Below are 17699 nucleotides of genomic sequence, written 5' to 3'. Positions count from 1 at the left end.
AAAAAAAAAAAAAAAATTAAAAAAAAAAAAAAAAAAAAAAGAAGGAAGAAGCTTGAGATTAATTTTTCCCTCCAAGATTGACAATTTAAGAAGTGGCCATTTCCCTTTTCTAGTAGCTTTAGCTGTTTTGAAACTCCTTGAAGTCACTGAAATCTATTACTTGCATATACAAACCTCCTTACTGCTGTGTTTAAAGCAAAATGCTAAATCTTTAGCAACTTATAATATCCTGTGGTCAAAGACCCTAGTAAAAAGATCCATAACAGCCCTGCAATGAAATAGGGTAGCTTAGAAGTGCAAATGGAGAAAAAACACCTCACCAAACCCAAAATGAAACAACACAACAAAAACCCCACCCTCACCCTTTCCCAACCAGGATTTTAAATTTTATAGTGAACTATTTTTTATAACAAGTTTTAGAAAAAAAATATCAGGATTTGGATGCTCCTAGTTGAAATTTAGTCCAAATTGCTTTTCATAAAATTGCTGTGAGAAGTTAGGCCTCCTAATAAGGAAGCGCTTACCTTAAGGCACACTGTATCCCAGTTTCATCACCATATGCTGAGTACAGGAGTTCCATTTCATCTGATTTCAAATCATGAAATATAGAGTTGTTTTGCATGGAAGGTGCTGTACTAGCACTTGTAAGAAAGGTTACTGGGCAGACAGAAGAAAGAGATGACAAATGATGAAAAAGATCACTTAGGGGTGGAGAAAGAAATAAAAAAATATTCGCCTTCTGAAACAGATACAGGAAGTGCAGTGTGTTCTTCCCCTCCAACTGAAATCAAGAGCATTACCTCAATGACAATTCCAAACTCTAGAGTCAGTGCAACTATTTTAACCATACAAATAAATGTACTTACACTGCTAGAAAATAAAGAACCAAGTTGACCACCCTAACGTCACAAAAAACCGATTCATCACTCTGCTCCCTTTTATATTTCTGCCTTTTTTCACATGTCTACTTCACTGTTGTTTGCCAGTGAGTTTTTGGAGAGCAGATTAGAAACTATTAAAAATGTCAGTAATACTAGAAAAAAACCCATCCAGTTTGTGAAATCCTTGTCATATGATACAAAACTGCAAATGACCAAAAGGATTTTTTCTGAACTCTAAGCACAGCTGCTCAGGAAAACTTATTTCCTCCAGAAAAAGGGCAGTACCACTACTGGAAAGCTTCTAGCGTGGCTAAAACACTAAATTAAAAAACATTAATCCATAAACTCCTAAATAAGTTATGTTTAAGCAAAAAAGTCCATTTACTTAAAACTGCATTCTGCTGTAAATGGAATAATTACATATTATAAAAATAACCAAGTGAACTTTCATTTGGAGACAGGTATAATCTGAAATTATTGTATATCAAGAAATTGCTCAGTTAACACAAAGTTAAAACATGCTCTTTGGCATTTACCTTTATTTCTTCGCTCATCTTTAAAGCCCAGTGTAGTGAAGCCAGGTAATAATTTGCTTGACAATGAACTCAGATCCACTGGGTGAGTCTCTTCCTCTAATAATTTGATTTTAAAGAAGATAATTTTTAGAAGAGCATTTCATGTTTAAACTTTATTTACGTTAAATATTTAGACTTTTCTATTTTAAAAAGTTAACATAAAGGCTAAATGTTTTTTAATCTGTACCTTTTTGTAAAGAACAGGTAGTGTAATTCAGGTTCTCCACATTTAAATTTCAAATACACACTGTAAATACGTTTCCATCTCTTATTCACATCTATGGCTTACTCAGTTATTTCACTTTCAAAGTATACAACAACTGTTGTATACAAAAGAAACCGTTCTTCGAGCTAATTCATAAACATTCAAGATCCAGATACTGTGAAGTGATAAAAGCCATTTCTTATGTTGACTAAATGGTAGTAGCTAGCTGTCTGTAGAAACACAGACATCATGTAAAGAACTTTATTAAGATAATTACTGTTATGGCTACAGCAATATTTCTTGCTTCTAAAGTTCTGAGAATCGCTTAATTAAAATGGCTCAAATAATTTAGAATATGCTTTTAAACTCAAAAAATACTAACAACGTTTAGGACACCCAGTTACTTTAAATCTCTCTGGCTGTTATGGAATCTAATGACAATTATGCTCAATTACTGAACAAGAGAAAGCAAGTTTATGCCTAGAACCTTACTAGGATAAAAAACCCCAAAATAACTACAACAAAAATTCAGTTTATAGTATTAGCTGGAAATTCAGTGTAACTAATGTTAACTATACAAACAAAAAAGACTCTGGAGCACAGAAACATCAGGAAGCAGTACAGTACAGCACACAGAGAAAGTTTGCTCTGCTCGAATTACCATCACCGTACAAATTTTCAATGGCATGATTTCAGAGGTATTAAATCACATTCATTTTATTTTTTTTTTTTTCAGAAATAGGTATGGGCATGCTAGCAGCCAAAGTGCTCAATTTCAGTGCAGAAAAATTTTCTACTAAATGAAAAGGAATTTAGACAGTAACAGAATTACAGGATTGTACCTCCCAATGAAAAAAATCAACAGAAATGTGACTAATCAAAAGGGTTCATGCCTTCATCAATGCAACAATAGGTAAGCTGCGAATGAGTGTTCAAAAAGTCTAGAGAAGGAAGTGCTAAATCCGTATGACATAGAGCAGCATAAAGACTGTGACATTTCATTCATTACAAACTTTCAGAAGTTCTACATTTTGAGCTCAAAACTAAAAGTGGAAAGCGTAAGACAATATAAACAATGTACAGCAGTAACACAAACAAAAACTCACAGAAAAGATCAAGGAACTGAAGAAAAACTATTAGCAAAACCTAATTAAAACTGAAATTTAGCTAATAATTTAAATTAGGATATTAAAAAAAGGTAAAAGATGATTCTGTATTTGCAGCTGTGCATTGGACATTTACATAGGACTACAGCATCTTCATTCACCTTTTGTCTATTAGGTTTTAACACTATGTGGTACCTGGAGCAAAAGCCCGTCTTCCAAGTTATCTGTAAAATTTAAGCACGTATACTTTGCTATGAAAAAGGTATCTTTTACCTTCTTACTGTTAGCATCAATAAAACAGAGCATCTGAAGAGTAAAAATATGAAAGGCAAAAGAGAAACATCTTATATTGGAGATATTAAATACAGCTGTTGGGGAAAATGGTTTGGAGAATAATTTAAAAAAACCCCTCATCTATACTACTACACAGCATCTGTATGTACAACTAAGACTTCAAAATCTGCTATAACACTCAAAATTAGAAATGTTTGCTTGAAAGATTATGGCATTTACCTTCTGCTTCTGGATCAGATGAGTTTACTACACTAAATAATAAAGTTCCATCTCCATTTTTTTTCAGATAACCGATCTGTAAATAGAACCACAAAGATACAGAAGAAATAATTCAAAACAGTTCAAACTCAAAGGAGTTGCTTGCTTACAGAGAGAATTATAAAAAACATTTCAGCTTTATTCAGATCCTGCAATCTGTTATTCCCTTTTTAATACAGAGAATCTTGGGTCACAACTATTATCACTGCCTTAGAATATGCTTCAGAAGAGAAGACTTAGGAGCAAAAGTTCATATATACAACTCCTTATTCATCTTCCTAAATCTGATCTAAAGTTTGAATCCAAGACAAAATCAATTCAATTATAATTAGTATGGAGCCAGGCTTTCTGACTGCCACGACTAGAATGTACTTTCTTTTTAGAAGCAAAACTTGTCACTCCTATCCACAATCTAGCTCGCTGTTTATTTTCAAATCTAGATTGAACTGCTTGTTTTAATCTCACTCACAACCTTCTCTAACTAGACATACTTTTATGAACACACTACCAGATTCTTCAAGAGGAAGAAGTGCTGTGACAGACCTATCAGAGCACACAAACACAATGCTAAGAAGACAGCAGAGATGTGAAAGACAAGAGAATGCACTGGGGACTCTAAAGATAGAGCCAGAACCAATGCAACAAACTAAGCTGATGTCAGAAATTGTCTACACATGAATCGTGTAAAAAACACTGTATCTTCTCAGTAAAGATGGAAAATGAAAACTACGCTCTCCCTGAAGAACTATTAGTAAATACTTCCAAGTAAATTGCACAATAAATATCTCCCCTTTGGGTTTTTTTGCCTCCCTCTTAAAAAGTTTAAAACTCTCTCCACACATAAGGCCAAAGCTAATGTTGGCATATAATAAAAAGAAAGAGGTGACAAATGCTGGAAAGAGAATGAACAGGAACAATACCTTCAAGCAATGGCAAAAGTTAACAGCTGAACTCTAAGAACATGTCAATCTTACCTAGATTCAGTGGGATCTGCAGTGGGTTTTCTAGCTGATTAACAGCCTAGACAATTAAGAGCTGCACACTTAAAACAACTCTTTCCTGAACACTGCCAAACTGACTGCGCCAACATGAAAGGCCTTTCCTGTAAAGCTAGCAATTAGAAGAAGACTGGTATTGCTTCAAAGCGTTTTTAAAAAGCCACTCCTTGGAGGTTTCAAATAGCCTTCTATCCTACCAAGTCTAATTATGCAAAGAAATATGCTGAAGAAGCTAAACCTTCTCCCATTGTTCTTTGAGGCTTTACTTCCTAATCCAGTTGAGCCTAAGGTGACTGCATAACAAGGGCCATTGTCCAAGAAACATACATTTAAGTTTGAAGAAACAACTGTTACCACCAATGCTTCAAAGCAAATGCTTATTCTGCAACAGCTGTTAAAAAAAATAGGTGGAAAATGCAGGGTGCAGCAACATCTTGATACTTTTTTCAAGTGCAGTGGTCACTAGAGTATGTGACAATGAGAAATGAAGACAAAGTATAATGGTGGTAATAAGAGTCCACATGACATGAGGGAAACAGAGTAAACATATGTCAACATAGGTCTGTAGCAAATGCCCGTAGCATTCACTCCAACTGTAGCATGAGGTAATGAAAGAACCCACCATTATCACACAGCTAAGAAAAACAGCCCACAAATGGATCGTGGCTGAGAAAACTCCACTAACAGTATCACCAAGCTTTTCCTTCTAACCCTTTGAACAGCACAAAACCCAAACACATGGATCAGAATCACATTCAAGACGATCAAACCTGTGGTTAGCACTGTCCAGAATTCCAAGATGGACAAACTACTGCCATCTGCTCAGAGTTACTGAAGGACATCTGCATTTTGTACTCACAAGGATGTGCTTTAGCTGACAAATACTACTTGTAGGTACAAAACTACAAGAGGTTCTGGACTTCTCATTGAAAAAGAGTAATTTAACACTTAAAAATCCCTGAATTCCTTAGGCTGGGTGGGAAAACCTAATAACCCTTCAACCTATACAAAGTTTGCTTTTTCTGAGGATGCAACAACAGGAAGAGCGTTATGCTATTTTAATCACTTTCAATGCTAAGGGCTGCAATTAAGGAAGCCAGATTCAAGACTGAGCAACATTTCACTGTTTTCTGCAAGTGAATTTCTAAAGATGTTCAACACACGATACATCTTGAGATCCATTTAGGACACCCTACAATGGGCTTCAGTGGGAACTAAATGATAGACAGCAGTCGTACTGGTATTCCACACAGAGCACACATCCTAGATGGTACAGTCTTAGAAACTGTAATACTAAAGCCTGTTTCCTAAGAGAAAATGAAACATTCTGTAGTCAGACACAAAATGAAATTGTGAATTTTGTTGTGCAGTAGACCTTGCTGTTGGGTAGATATCGATTGATCCTATCCCGAGCTTCATCTGCTGCATGTTCCACTAGTGCCAGGACATGTTCTTCAGCAGTGCTATCTGTCAGGCTGCACGCATTTCCCTCAGGTTCAAATATGCAACTAAGAAAGAGAAGAGGACTAGCTGTAGATATTAAAAGCTAAAACAAAACAAAGGTCTGAATTCTGAGTTTGCTAAATAGAACAATCAGTCCCACTCCTCTCCCAGTGTCTGTCTACTTCAGCATTTAAGTGGTATTATAATCATATTATGAAACTGAAGTTTTACAGCAGAAGCTGAGAACTACCAAACTACTGAACTTCAAAAATGTGCTTCTGTAGCTTCATGAAAATAAAGGAAATATTACAAAACAGAGATTGGGAGTAAAATTGCATTAATACAGGGTGAATGCTGTATGTGTCCTTAAGTCTCCCACATGCACAAATGTGCTATTTTCACAAATTCCAAATAGAAAAATGCAGAAAAGAAATTACATGATGAGGGAATGGAGACTGTAACTCTTAATCTGAGAAAAAAACCCCAAACCAAACACTGCAGCAGGCTGCATTTATGAGGATTATGTCATTTAGTTGCTTGTAAAAGTAGGACACTGCTCCCAATCTAACAGGGAGTCCATTAATTCCTGTTTTTAATATTGGCAATTAGTGTTCCTAATCAGTATCAATCACACCATTCCTTCTCATTGAAATTAAACATTTATCTTTCAGTAGATCCCTTTTCATCGAAATAGTGAAAAAACAACAAATAAGCATACCTAAGATGGAACAGGACATATCTTAGCTATTATATAAAATCAGAGAATGGTAGTATTATAAAGAGAAGTGTGAAGGTATCAGTAGGGTATGGCAGTCTTCATTACATTATATATTTAAAATAAACTTTGTACATCAAAATCTTTCAGGGCATTATATGGACATTAGACACTAGGGCCAAACACCTTAGGTACTGGGTAGAGCATCTCCTCACACCAAATCCATTTCTCTCTCCTGGGGTATCTTCTTCCATTTGCTTAGCTAAGAATTTCTCTCTGTATAGAGATTCAGATCCGATACACAAGAAAGTTTTGCTATTAAAGACAATAAAAAGATCACAGGATCATACTATTATGAGACACATGTGTTACATGATTTTTGTTTCATTGAAAGTTTAAGAAAGGGTGTACACAGCAGGAAACTCCTCAACTTTCTATCACACTCTACAGAATACTTAATGGACAAGAATTTTGAGAGAATTTTCAGAAACTTGCAACATCCTGAACAAAATTTTCAAAAACTACTTAAATATTAGGATGTTCAAGTGATCAAGTTACTTTTTCAACTGCGGTATAGAGGTCTAAGCTGCTTTAACACTTTGCAAACATTGACTTCAGCTTTCTCTGTTTTTAACTTTGAAATATGAAGGCAAAACCATCTGCTATTGGATTCAATTCTCCCCCCAAAGCTCTCATTGTACATGAAAAATAATATCTATCCAACTGATGACAAAATACAAGGGTTTAAAAGGTCAAGTTAACTAAAAAAACCCAACAAAATAATTCCAACTACTTAAATTACATAAACATTGAAAAGAACAGGAAAGTAAATTTATACCACAACTGACTGCAAGGAAACTGGTATCAGGATAAAATTAAAGGTCAGTTATTTTTAACTATCTGAACTGCATGTTAAGGTAGATATTAGAGACAAAGCAGTACTATATTGCTTGGCTGTCTCGATTTCTTGCTCTGTTAGCTACCTGTATTTGAAGATGAACACTCAAAAAGTGGCAAAGTATGAAGTTACTCCTGTAATGGAGTTTGTGTAAGAATTCATCAGAAAAGAAAAAATCTATTTTTCTGAGCACCAAATCATCCTTTAAAAAACACAACCAAACAAAATCCAAACCAATTCCCCCTCAATCAAGTCTTGTTTATATAAAAGTACTTTCAGTTAATTCCTATACACAATCCCTTTAACAAAGGGTAAATTACACTTTGATAATTCTCCATGATAAAGCAACAGGTATGTTTCTGTATGCTGACATTAGAACAGTTCCAGCCAAAAAAATTTACTCAGTTAAAAATTATTAAAACATGTGGCTGAAGTTCACTTTTAGCAAAAATGAGAGAGCATGAAGTCAGTCACATTTCACTTTTTTTTTTTTTTTACTTTGAATGTTTAAGAAAGAAGCTTGCAGGAACATATCTACGTGATCAGATTATTTAAGGGATGACTAGTAATGCTCTCTTGCAGTTTTATTTTCATAAAATTCCCATTGATAAAGCTCTACAATTAAATTTCAACATCTATCCTAGGATGTCTATGTAAGAACAGTGAACAACGTAATTTGCTTGTAAACCAGTTTCTGCTAAAATCTCTTCATAAAATAGAAAATAAGACCCTTTAATTTGACTGAAATTAGATTTAAGCCATAAAAACACAACTATGGGACATGGGGGTACCTATTAGCTGGAAGATAGCTATTGTGCTAGCAATGTACTTCACAAAGAAGCTTAGTATGATTTCATTGGGAAAAAGTTATAATCTGCTCCAGAAATAATCTCCTGCACCTCTATATCCTGCCTGATAAGAGTAAAGTTAAATAATTGACTGATCTGGGGCCACTTTTCCCTCCCAGAAAGATCTTGTTTAGATTTTTATATAGTATATCATTTTAGGGAAAAAAATAAAATTAAAAAAAGACAAAATGTGAAAGGTATTTGCGGCTATGTTAAAAATGAAAGAACATTTCAAACCATCATGAGAAGAAACTAGTCATTATTTAAAAGAGATATAAATAAGGATAAAAATATCTATATATACATTTAAGAGTAAATGTTTAAAAGAATATGCAGTCATTCTTTCAATTGTTTGTTTCAAGTTGGGACTCCCCGGGTTATCAAACTAGTTCTATAAATAAACAAACAGTATTGCCCATTTATCCTATGGACCACAAGGAGAAAGGCTGAAACGAGTTTTTTTCCTCAATTTTTTGCTGCTGTCTAGTATTATAAAAGCTGCAACAAACCAGTAAGCATGCCCATTAAAACCTTTACCTAATAACTTCTTTATTTTGCTTTTTGGATTTCTTGGTAGTCTCTGCTTGTACAGGAACAACTTCAGGGACAGGTTCCTCAACTGCTGTGTCTTCATCACCCAAAAGAGCTGCCTGCTGAGAAAAATCCATGTCCTGCATAAACGACATGCTGCGCTTCAAAGCTAACAGCCGTTCCTAGAATCAGAAAGGACAGAGCGGCAGGGACTTAACCTTTCCCTCATAGCCAAGATGCTATGATAATGGGATGGGATGGGAATGGCCATGGCCTTATTTTGTTCTTAATGCCTCGTTTCCAATGGCGATGCAACATGATTTGGTCATGGTAGCATGGCATCAGAATTTCTGCAGCCCAACTATCAAGAGAGAAACAAACAAAAAAAAAACTGCATATGCAAAGACAACTGCCTATTTTACATAAAACTTACCATAACTGCAACACACACACACACACACACACAGCAGCCTCACCAAAATGACTTCCATTTTACAAGCCCACAACTGTATTCGAGTAAAAACTGTGTTTGCACGCGCGCCTCTGTGAAACCCCTGAAACCTCCCCTACACCCACCACCTTCAAAAAAGAAAACAACTTCCTTGCTTATACAAAATAAAACTTGAATGAGATCTCATTTGCAAAGTTTCAGGCAAAAGCAGTGCTTTACAGTTAGGTTTTATATATGTGGATCTTAATTGTTTCCACTGATGCCACTGAAAGAAGCTCCTACAAACTTCAGTGGTGCAGGTGAGGTTCAGAAATAATGGTGTGGTTTTAACAAGAATGCTATCAAGCCCTTAAATATGGCAGCACTAATAGGCACTGCTAATAGGCACTGCTGTAATTGGATGAAACATTTAACATTGTTATCAGTTATGTTCCTTCTAAGTACGACAAAAAAAAAGTTTCTGCTTTTTGTTTTAATAGGTCTCTTACTTTGCTCATCATCTTAAAGCCTGTGTGCAGTATCTTCTTGGCTAGTTTGTAGTAAACAGTATCTGGTCTGTTGTAAGTCATTGCATTATCACACATCAGTTTAAAATCTGCCTGTAAAATACAAAACAAAAGAACAGTTAAAATTTTTAACTCCTTTGTTAAATGACTGGAAGATACCATTTCATCATGCCAGCTCTGTGAAGAACACAGTAATATTTTAGCAGCAAGTTTATGAGTAAATGCAAGCCAAAATGTAACACAGAATAGCAAAGGTTCATCCCTTTTTGCTTTTTCAAGATGCTCAGATTTGTTTGGAATTGGCTTTTCTGTTATTAAACAAACAGAAGAAATGGAGAAATTGACAGGACTGAAGCACCACATTAAGTACTTTTTGGTGGCTTTCCCACCTCCTAAATCAGAGTAGACTTGAGAAATACAATGACATCAGGAAGACAGAATGTGTAATACATATAATTTTAATCTTAATAATTTGACTTCTGGAGTTACTTGCACTAAAGCAAAGAAAAAAAAAAAAAAGAAAACTTCAGAGCATAAGAAACAGCCTTCTAGATGCTCATCCCATGCAACAAAAGAACAAAGCAGCCAAGCCTGATTTTGTATTCTCTTTTGAATGGTTATCTGTCATACATAATTTCATGTACTTTGTACTGATGGAAGTTCCCAAAACAAAGGTGCAACACCCTCCATTGCAAATAGAACAAAAAAAAATTGTTGCAGATTGCAAAAGCTTTTTCTAGTCGCATTCTACTGATCTGTAGAATAAAGCACGAAAAGCATTATTGAAAAGCTCTATGAAACACTGATTTAAAAAGACATTATATGCCTCTGAAAATTTCTAAAGTTGGCAAATCAATAACCAAGAATCATGCAGTATTTCCAGACAATTCACAAATTGGATCCTAACAAATTAAACTGGTGCTTGATTTAAGACTATATTTTTATCTCTTAACTTCTCAATATTTAAACCATGATTGTTCAAGCAATTAGGTTTCATTTATTCTGTAGACACAAATGTGAATTTTTTTTTGTGCATGAGTCCACTATATTTGATGATGACTTCATTATGTGCAGTAGCGTATGCAAACATATTAGCATGCCTTTTGAAAAGGTAACCCGTTGATAATTGGGTTTGGACACAGTTGACAATTGGGATTGGACACAGAAGTTTTTCTAGACTTTCCCTAGCACCCAACATTTACACAAAATAACCTTGCCTTACTGCAATCCTGATCAGATTCTGTAAAAACAAAAAATTATTTTAGTTCCTGTTTCCATACAGGAATGTCAAAGCAGTGCTCTCCACTCTCCTAATCATCCAGTAGTTATCATCAAGCCCATACTAAGCAAGTTGGTGAACAGCGATACAACAGGTAGTCTGTGACACTCTACAGCATTTAAGCCATCTGCCTTCACTTAATGAGACCATCACAAAAACAGAAATTGGGAAGGTGACATGGAGGAGCAAACTATGAGCCAAGAAGCAGATAAAGAATCCCATGTGAGCTATACATCTAGCTATAGCCTTTGAAGTACCACAGAAAAGGACAGAGAAGAGTCTTCTGCTTGCCCAACTCTGAAGTAAACCTTTTTTTCAGCAGCAAAACTGATGAGCTTTGTGCAGCAATTTCCCTTCTAAATTCAGCAAATGGTTCTTCCAGATTCTACTCTGAGATGGATTATTTATTGGCTTGTGACTAGCCTCAGCTAGCTGTAATAGGTATGTCAGAAACAAAAGATAACCCTTTGAGAAGGCCTTGTTTTAGAGGTCAAAAACCTATGAACAATTTCTGTATTACACAGAATTACAAAGGTATAAGCATAATTAGGTACGCTCATACCTCTAGAAAGGCAGTTCAATCTCTGTCACTTTAAGATGGACAGACTTCTAACAACCATTTACTGCTCCTCAGAGTATCAGCAGAAACCAAGTCCTTCAGAAAAGAATCTGTCAGTCTAAGCAATACTGCGATTTTCATTTTTTGTAGGTTGCTATCCCACGTTTCATTACTGCAACCTTGCCTGTAACTAAATAGAGCCACAGAGCTCCCATTCAAACTTCCTTTTTAAGCTGCCAAATAAGACAATCCAGCAAGCCAAGAGAATTTAGAGACCTGAAGGCATTGCTGACGGCAATGCTATTATAAATCCTTCTTTACTATTTTCTGTAAATCTCTATACTTTTTTTGAAAAATAAATCATCCATCTTTGTCAAAGCAACTATAAGAAATACAAGACAATTCTCTGCTTACCTTGTTAGACCTTTCAAAAGAAGAAATTAACCCTGAGAGGCAAGCCAAGTGCTCTCTGCCAAGTCTATATATCAACACCACTCTAAAAACCAGTAATACTGAAGGCGGCTAATAGAACTTTATTAATCAGTTAAAGAAAACTCCTTTCTTTCCAGGAACTGGCAATATCGTGAAAAGATTTCTTATTGTACTGTCTGTAAAGCCACAGTGCATCCAATAAAGTATTACAGCAACAGGCAAAACAGCTACTGTAAGTTGCCAATAAACTTGGCAATTTCCTGCCAAAACATCATTGCAAATGAAGTTACACAGAAAACAGGATAAAGACAAAAAGTTTGTAGTTATTGAATCTTAGACAAAATGCTTCAGTATATCCAGTTTTCTTGCAGATTGCCTTTTAATCAATCTAATCAGGTCTAGATAAAAAAAGACGACCTCCAGTTTCTTCAACCACTTAAGTCTTTTTGATACTCTTACTCATGTTTATGTCTAGCAGCATGAATTCCACAGAACTTTAGAGCACGTTCTCAGTTTCCACAGCAATTTCTAGTAGAATCTCACAAATGTATAGCTTCCACAGTAAAAAACAAAGCAAGAAACCCATTCTAACATACAGAATACACAAAGTGCTTAGTTTTGAAAAAAACCCGCACATTAAAATAATTAATGTGAGAAAGACTCCTATAGTTAAAACAGAATCTGCCTTCTCTTACTGATGAGTTCTGAAATAACTAAATCTCTATCAATTCACCTTGAATTCAGTGACTGATTTGTATTCATTCGCTGCAATTTTTTCCTTCATTGTACCAAAATCCATAGGGTGCTTTATTATCATGGAATACCCAGGAGCAATGGCATCCGTGACTGGAAAAGCAAAAAACCCATGAGGATCTTTCCTAAAAATAAAAACAATACATTTAGTTTTATATCAGCAAACAAAATTATCATTTCTTTAGTACTACATTATTGGTATGAAAAGAATAGTACTACTTAAAAAAACAAACACTAAAACAACTCTTGTAAAACAGAAGCGTACTTGAAAAATTTCCTGATACAGGAGAAAATTTTGATTACACATATGTAGACTATTTACACTCCAAATGGGCCTTTTTGGCTTCACTGAGTAATAACCTCTACAACTCTTCTTGATCACGAAGTCCTCTAAAAATAACTAGTGTTTAGTATTTTTAGTTCTAAATTCAGCTTATTGTTATGCAATAAAAAAAAAGAAGATTAAATATTTTGTTTGGGGTTCTTTTGGGTTTTGTTTAAGAATATGAGGGTTAACAACTTATGGAAAACAATAAAATAAAAAGCCTCTTCAAATTAAAGAGGATTATCAAGTGAGAAGGTATAAACTTGCTTTGGTATCTGACAGAGGACACAAACTAAAACAAAATTTCAAGAGAACAGTTCAACCATTTAAGCTATTTAGATTCCTCTTTTTTAATTGCTAAACTAAGTCACTAATATTTGATAAATTCGTACTGGCAGTGTATCCTCTGTCCAAAACACTTCCCTGCCAAAAGCTAGAATAGCATAGTTGGTAATAACATTCCTCAACTAATATTTAAAAACTACCAGGTCTGACACGGTTGCAAAGGTTACCAAACATATTACAGTCAGTCTCGAGGAACTTTTTTCAAACTGAAAACTAGGATAAGAAGTTGTAAGGTAACATATAAATATGCATTAGACACCATTGACACGGCTGTAGACACGGTACGCTTAATACCTTTGAAGCTGGCGAAGGAAGTGTTCTAGTAATTGCTGGATAGGTGTGCTCTCATTTTCAGCTGCAGTTTGAGACAGAATCACGGGTAAGTACAATGAAACAGAATAAAGGTATATTTATTTTTAAAAAGCAAATACCAGAGAGAACATCTTAACTACAAATACAGCTTGTACCAATCTGAAGGCCAATAAGACATGGATGTCAAAGCAGAAGCACATCAGATTTCTAAGCATACAGTAACTACTTCTTCTATTACTTACTGAGCTTTAATTACATTAAAAACTAGTAGATAAATGAGATGTAATGGTAAGTCTAGTAGTTGTAAGAAAATGTATTAGTAACGTGAAAGTCAGGTGTTAAATATTTTTACAGGAAAAGTGAAACTTGGCTCCTCAAATACTGCATTTGGGAAATCCACATTCTCACAACATGTTATCTGTACAATTTTAATGGTTTCTGCACCATAATACCCATGCAATTGGCTTCTATGAATATTTTCAGTCAAAGAGAGTGTCAAATAGATGCAGACTTGCTGGCAAGAGGGGCACTGATTACAATTTCACTTCCTGTACTGATTAAACAAGAAACACTATGCATCAATTACCTGTTCCATGCACATACTTCAGACAGACTAATGAAGTTTGAAAAACTAAAGAAGCAGCATGATGAAATCTAGAATTAAAATTCCAACTCTTCATCATAATGGAGAGACATTTCCCCTCCTTACCAGAATAGGTAAGAACAACTTATATCCTTTTGAACAACATTTTCCAAGCATATGAAAACAGATGCCTTGTCAATACAGACATCAGTTTTTAGTTCGTCAGTTTTTCAAAGCTCCTGGCTATCCAGAGACATAGAGCTTCAAACAGAAGACTTCAGTTACCCCTATTAGGTCACCTTGACAGCTGATGGACACCACGACTCAATTTAATCTGTGGTCATAATTAGAAAATTCCTCAATAAATTACTTGACCAGTCAACAGGCAGCATTTCAAAGACAAGACTCAAAATAGTACTAAAGACCCAATTTTTTGCCACTAAGTTCCATTTCCAGGCCTATGTGTACTGTGATCATGATGTATATGAAGATTCTTCTAAGTAAAAGTTTCCACAGGATAATGTTGAGTTGTAACTATCAAGCAATGGCTACAGGTGGAGAAAGCATGGCAAAATCTGAACAGATTAAAAATGCAGAAGTTACCACACACAACTGATAAGTGATGGTGATGAGAATTAAAGACTGGGAAATGAAAACTGCAGGGACTAAGGTCTTTAGAGACACTCTTCCATAACTTATTGACATACTTTTGATGAAAATAGATACTAAAATTAAAACTCCACATAAGTTATAAAAAAAGACCAGAATAACAGCTAAGCAGTCTCCACAAGATATCTTTGCCTTGAACTAAGGAAAATTTAGTTTCAGATGTTCTGACCATTGTTCTGTAAATGCTGAGGAAATGTTAAGGAGAAAGAATAAGGGAACACTATGCACAGTAACACTTTCATACTAGCTTTATTCTGCCAAGTAACAGGAGTCAGAGACAGGTGTCCTTATCAAGTTCAGTCACATGAAAACAAAGCTACTAAAATCCAAAGGCAGTAAGAGGAATACTGTTTTTTCAGGCAGCAAAAAGTTCTGAATGTTGAAAAAAATAAAGTCTCTAGATTTCAGCAAATCCTCATGGAAATTTTACACCTTGGTACCTTTGATAAAAGCTTTACTGTTCATGCTTTTAAAAACATCCAAGATGATTTAGTTTTTCACACTGCTCACCTGGCTGAGTTCTGCATGCTCTGACAGGACGATCTGGAGGAGGTTCAACCTCCACTTTTTTCCCAGGGTCAAAGTCATCAGTTTCTCCTTCAGTGTCACACTGCTCTTTCTCCCTTTTCCTCTTTTTCTCTTCCTAACACAGGAGGAAGACAACAAAATTTAGAAGAATGTATATAATCTATCATTAGTTACTGTACTTTTACTGAAAAGAATGTTAAAACTCTGAAGCTATTTATATGTAAAACTGCATGATAATAAACTACATCAAAGAGTAAAGGAAGTTAATTTGCTATTCAGTAAAGATCAGTCTGCAGCTCTGGTTTGATCAACGTGTTTTTGTTGTCTGGTGCATTGAACAGGAATCAATACAGTACATGGTAATTTAGGAAGCCTACAGAAGAACCATAAGGAATGCTCCGTAAGAATGGTGGCAATTAATGGTCTCTTCCTGAGCTTCAAAGCAAAGGCATATCTGAGTCATTCCTATAATTTTACAGTCATTATTCAGGTTTCATAGAAAAGGACACGTGCATTAAGCTTGTTTAGACTACAGTTATGTTACTTATCTACCCATTAGATTTACCAAAAAAAAAAAATAAAAATCAAAACACCCCTCCATTTAGCAAAGGCAAAGGAAATAATTTGATTTGATGCTGCAAGATCTTGTATTACAGACAGTTGTTTTGCTGCATTTCAAGTCGCAGCCATACTCTCAACTGAGACACTGGAAATGTTTGTACAAAGAAAATTTTCCATTATCTGTATTCAAGAGCTTCTCAATGATTCTACAAGATTTATCACTTTCAAGTAGTACAAGCCTAACAAATAAATCAATTCAAAATGACAGATGTTATCCATACACACATACAAAGTACCAGTGAAAAACTGTCATATTGAGAATATCAAAGCCACATGACAGAAGAGAATTAAAAAAGCAGAGATGTTATAAAATCATTAGTACACAAAATAATTAAAATGAAGTTGTAAAGGTAACTACCATGAACACTTTCTTGATTTCAGTCTAACTCCCAGAGGTTCAGTGCAGACAACTAAGGTGACCACGCCATGTGCTAGTAACAATGCCACAAAGCGTACAGGTCATTCTCAACAAGAGCCAACAAGACTACTGTGCTACAGCACTCAACAGATCAGATTTCAGAAAACTCTTTTGAGTAAACATATCAATTTCAATGTCCAGTAACTTGCTGTGCCTCAGGGACAGAAACACAACCTAGATTTATTTGAAAAGCTGAAAATACACTCCTCAAAGGGTAGCAAAACACCTTTCTGACCTGGCTGAAATACAAAACATCCATCTTAAAAACAGAAGTATTCATACCTACAGACAAAGCAAGTGGATAAGAAAACCAAGCAGTTATAAGAAACAAGCTTTTACTTTGTTCAAAAAGTCATCACAGGGAACAATAAGCTTCTTGCAACAGCGATTAAAAAAAACCCCAGGGCTTACCTTCCTCTTCCTTCTTTCCTCATCATCTAGATGCTTTTCTTTATCCTTCTCAGACTTTTTTTTCTTTTTTTTCTTCTTTTCTTTATGTCGTTCTCGCTCATGATCTGATCTGTCATCATAGTAACTAGAATCATGCCCTGACCCAGACAGTTCAGTCACTTCACTTCCTCCAACTTTAAGCACCAGCTTTAAAGGTTTTTCCAAAGGCTTATCCACATAATCTAAATTCAAAAAGCAAAACATTTCATAAATGCACATGGAGGTGACAGCATACAGCAATTACTGACCGTTCTTCTAAAAGTATGCAAGAATTTGCTGCAGTTTGAAAATACATGCAATACATCTGGAGAGAAAAACAACAGCCAAGATCACCACACTTTACCATCACGATTTTCCACAAGCCTGTAATATGTAAGGAACTAACTCTTCGCCTTTCCCTGAAAACATCACAAGATGCTCGTCAGAGTAAGGCGAAACCAAGCATCATTCAACCAGCGCAGTCACCGCCACCCGTTAACAGCCGCACGAAGCGCGAAGAGGGTTGGGCGCGCAACACACCGCCCCAGGGCCCGTTCCCCGCTGCTCCCCCACGCCCACCAAGCCCCATTCTGAGAAAAAGCAAGCACGGAGGACGAGAATCGCTGTTGCCCTGCATAGCGTTCCGGGCAGCGGTTACAACCAGCAAGAGAATTCCCGGCTAACAGCTTCTCTCTGGCGGGGAAGTGCAAACGTGCACGTTTTCGGCCGAAAACGCG

The 17699-nt window shown here is 35.6% G+C and overlaps 1 protein-coding gene across 1 annotated transcript in view; it reads right to left on the bottom strand.

Moving 5' to 3' along the window:
* The window catches only part of BRD9 (bromodomain containing 9), a 23005-nt gene extending 5454 nt beyond the window's left edge, over nt 1-17551 (bottom strand). The window contains exons 1-12 of the mRNA XM_026843609.1: nt 17449-17551; nt 16945-17165; nt 15477-15609; nt 13697-13757; nt 12713-12857; nt 9692-9802; nt 8759-8934; nt 6662-6790; nt 5693-5825; nt 3281-3356; nt 1418-1513; nt 525-657 (exon numbers count right to left, since the gene is read on the bottom strand). Coding sequence (XP_026699410.1) covers nt 525-657; nt 1418-1513; nt 3281-3356; nt 5693-5825; nt 6662-6790; nt 8759-8934; nt 9692-9802; nt 12713-12857; nt 13697-13757; nt 15477-15609; nt 16945-17165; nt 17449-17551 — 1517 coding nt within the window. The remainder of the gene's footprint in view (nt 1-524; nt 658-1417; nt 1514-3280; nt 3357-5692; nt 5826-6661; nt 6791-8758; nt 8935-9691; nt 9803-12712; nt 12858-13696; nt 13758-15476; nt 15610-16944; nt 17166-17448) is intronic.
* Between the last annotated feature and the right edge of the window lie 148 nt (nt 17552-17699).

This window comes from Athene cunicularia (assembly GCF_003259725.1).
Source record: "Athene cunicularia isolate RWA chromosome 2 unlocalized genomic scaffold, athCun1 chr2_part1, whole genome shotgun sequence".
Lineage (NCBI taxonomy): Eukaryota > Metazoa > Chordata > Aves > Strigiformes > Strigidae > Athene > Athene cunicularia.
The sequence above is the reverse complement of the archived record's forward strand: the minus strand, read 5'-3'. Positions and strand labels throughout refer to the sequence as shown.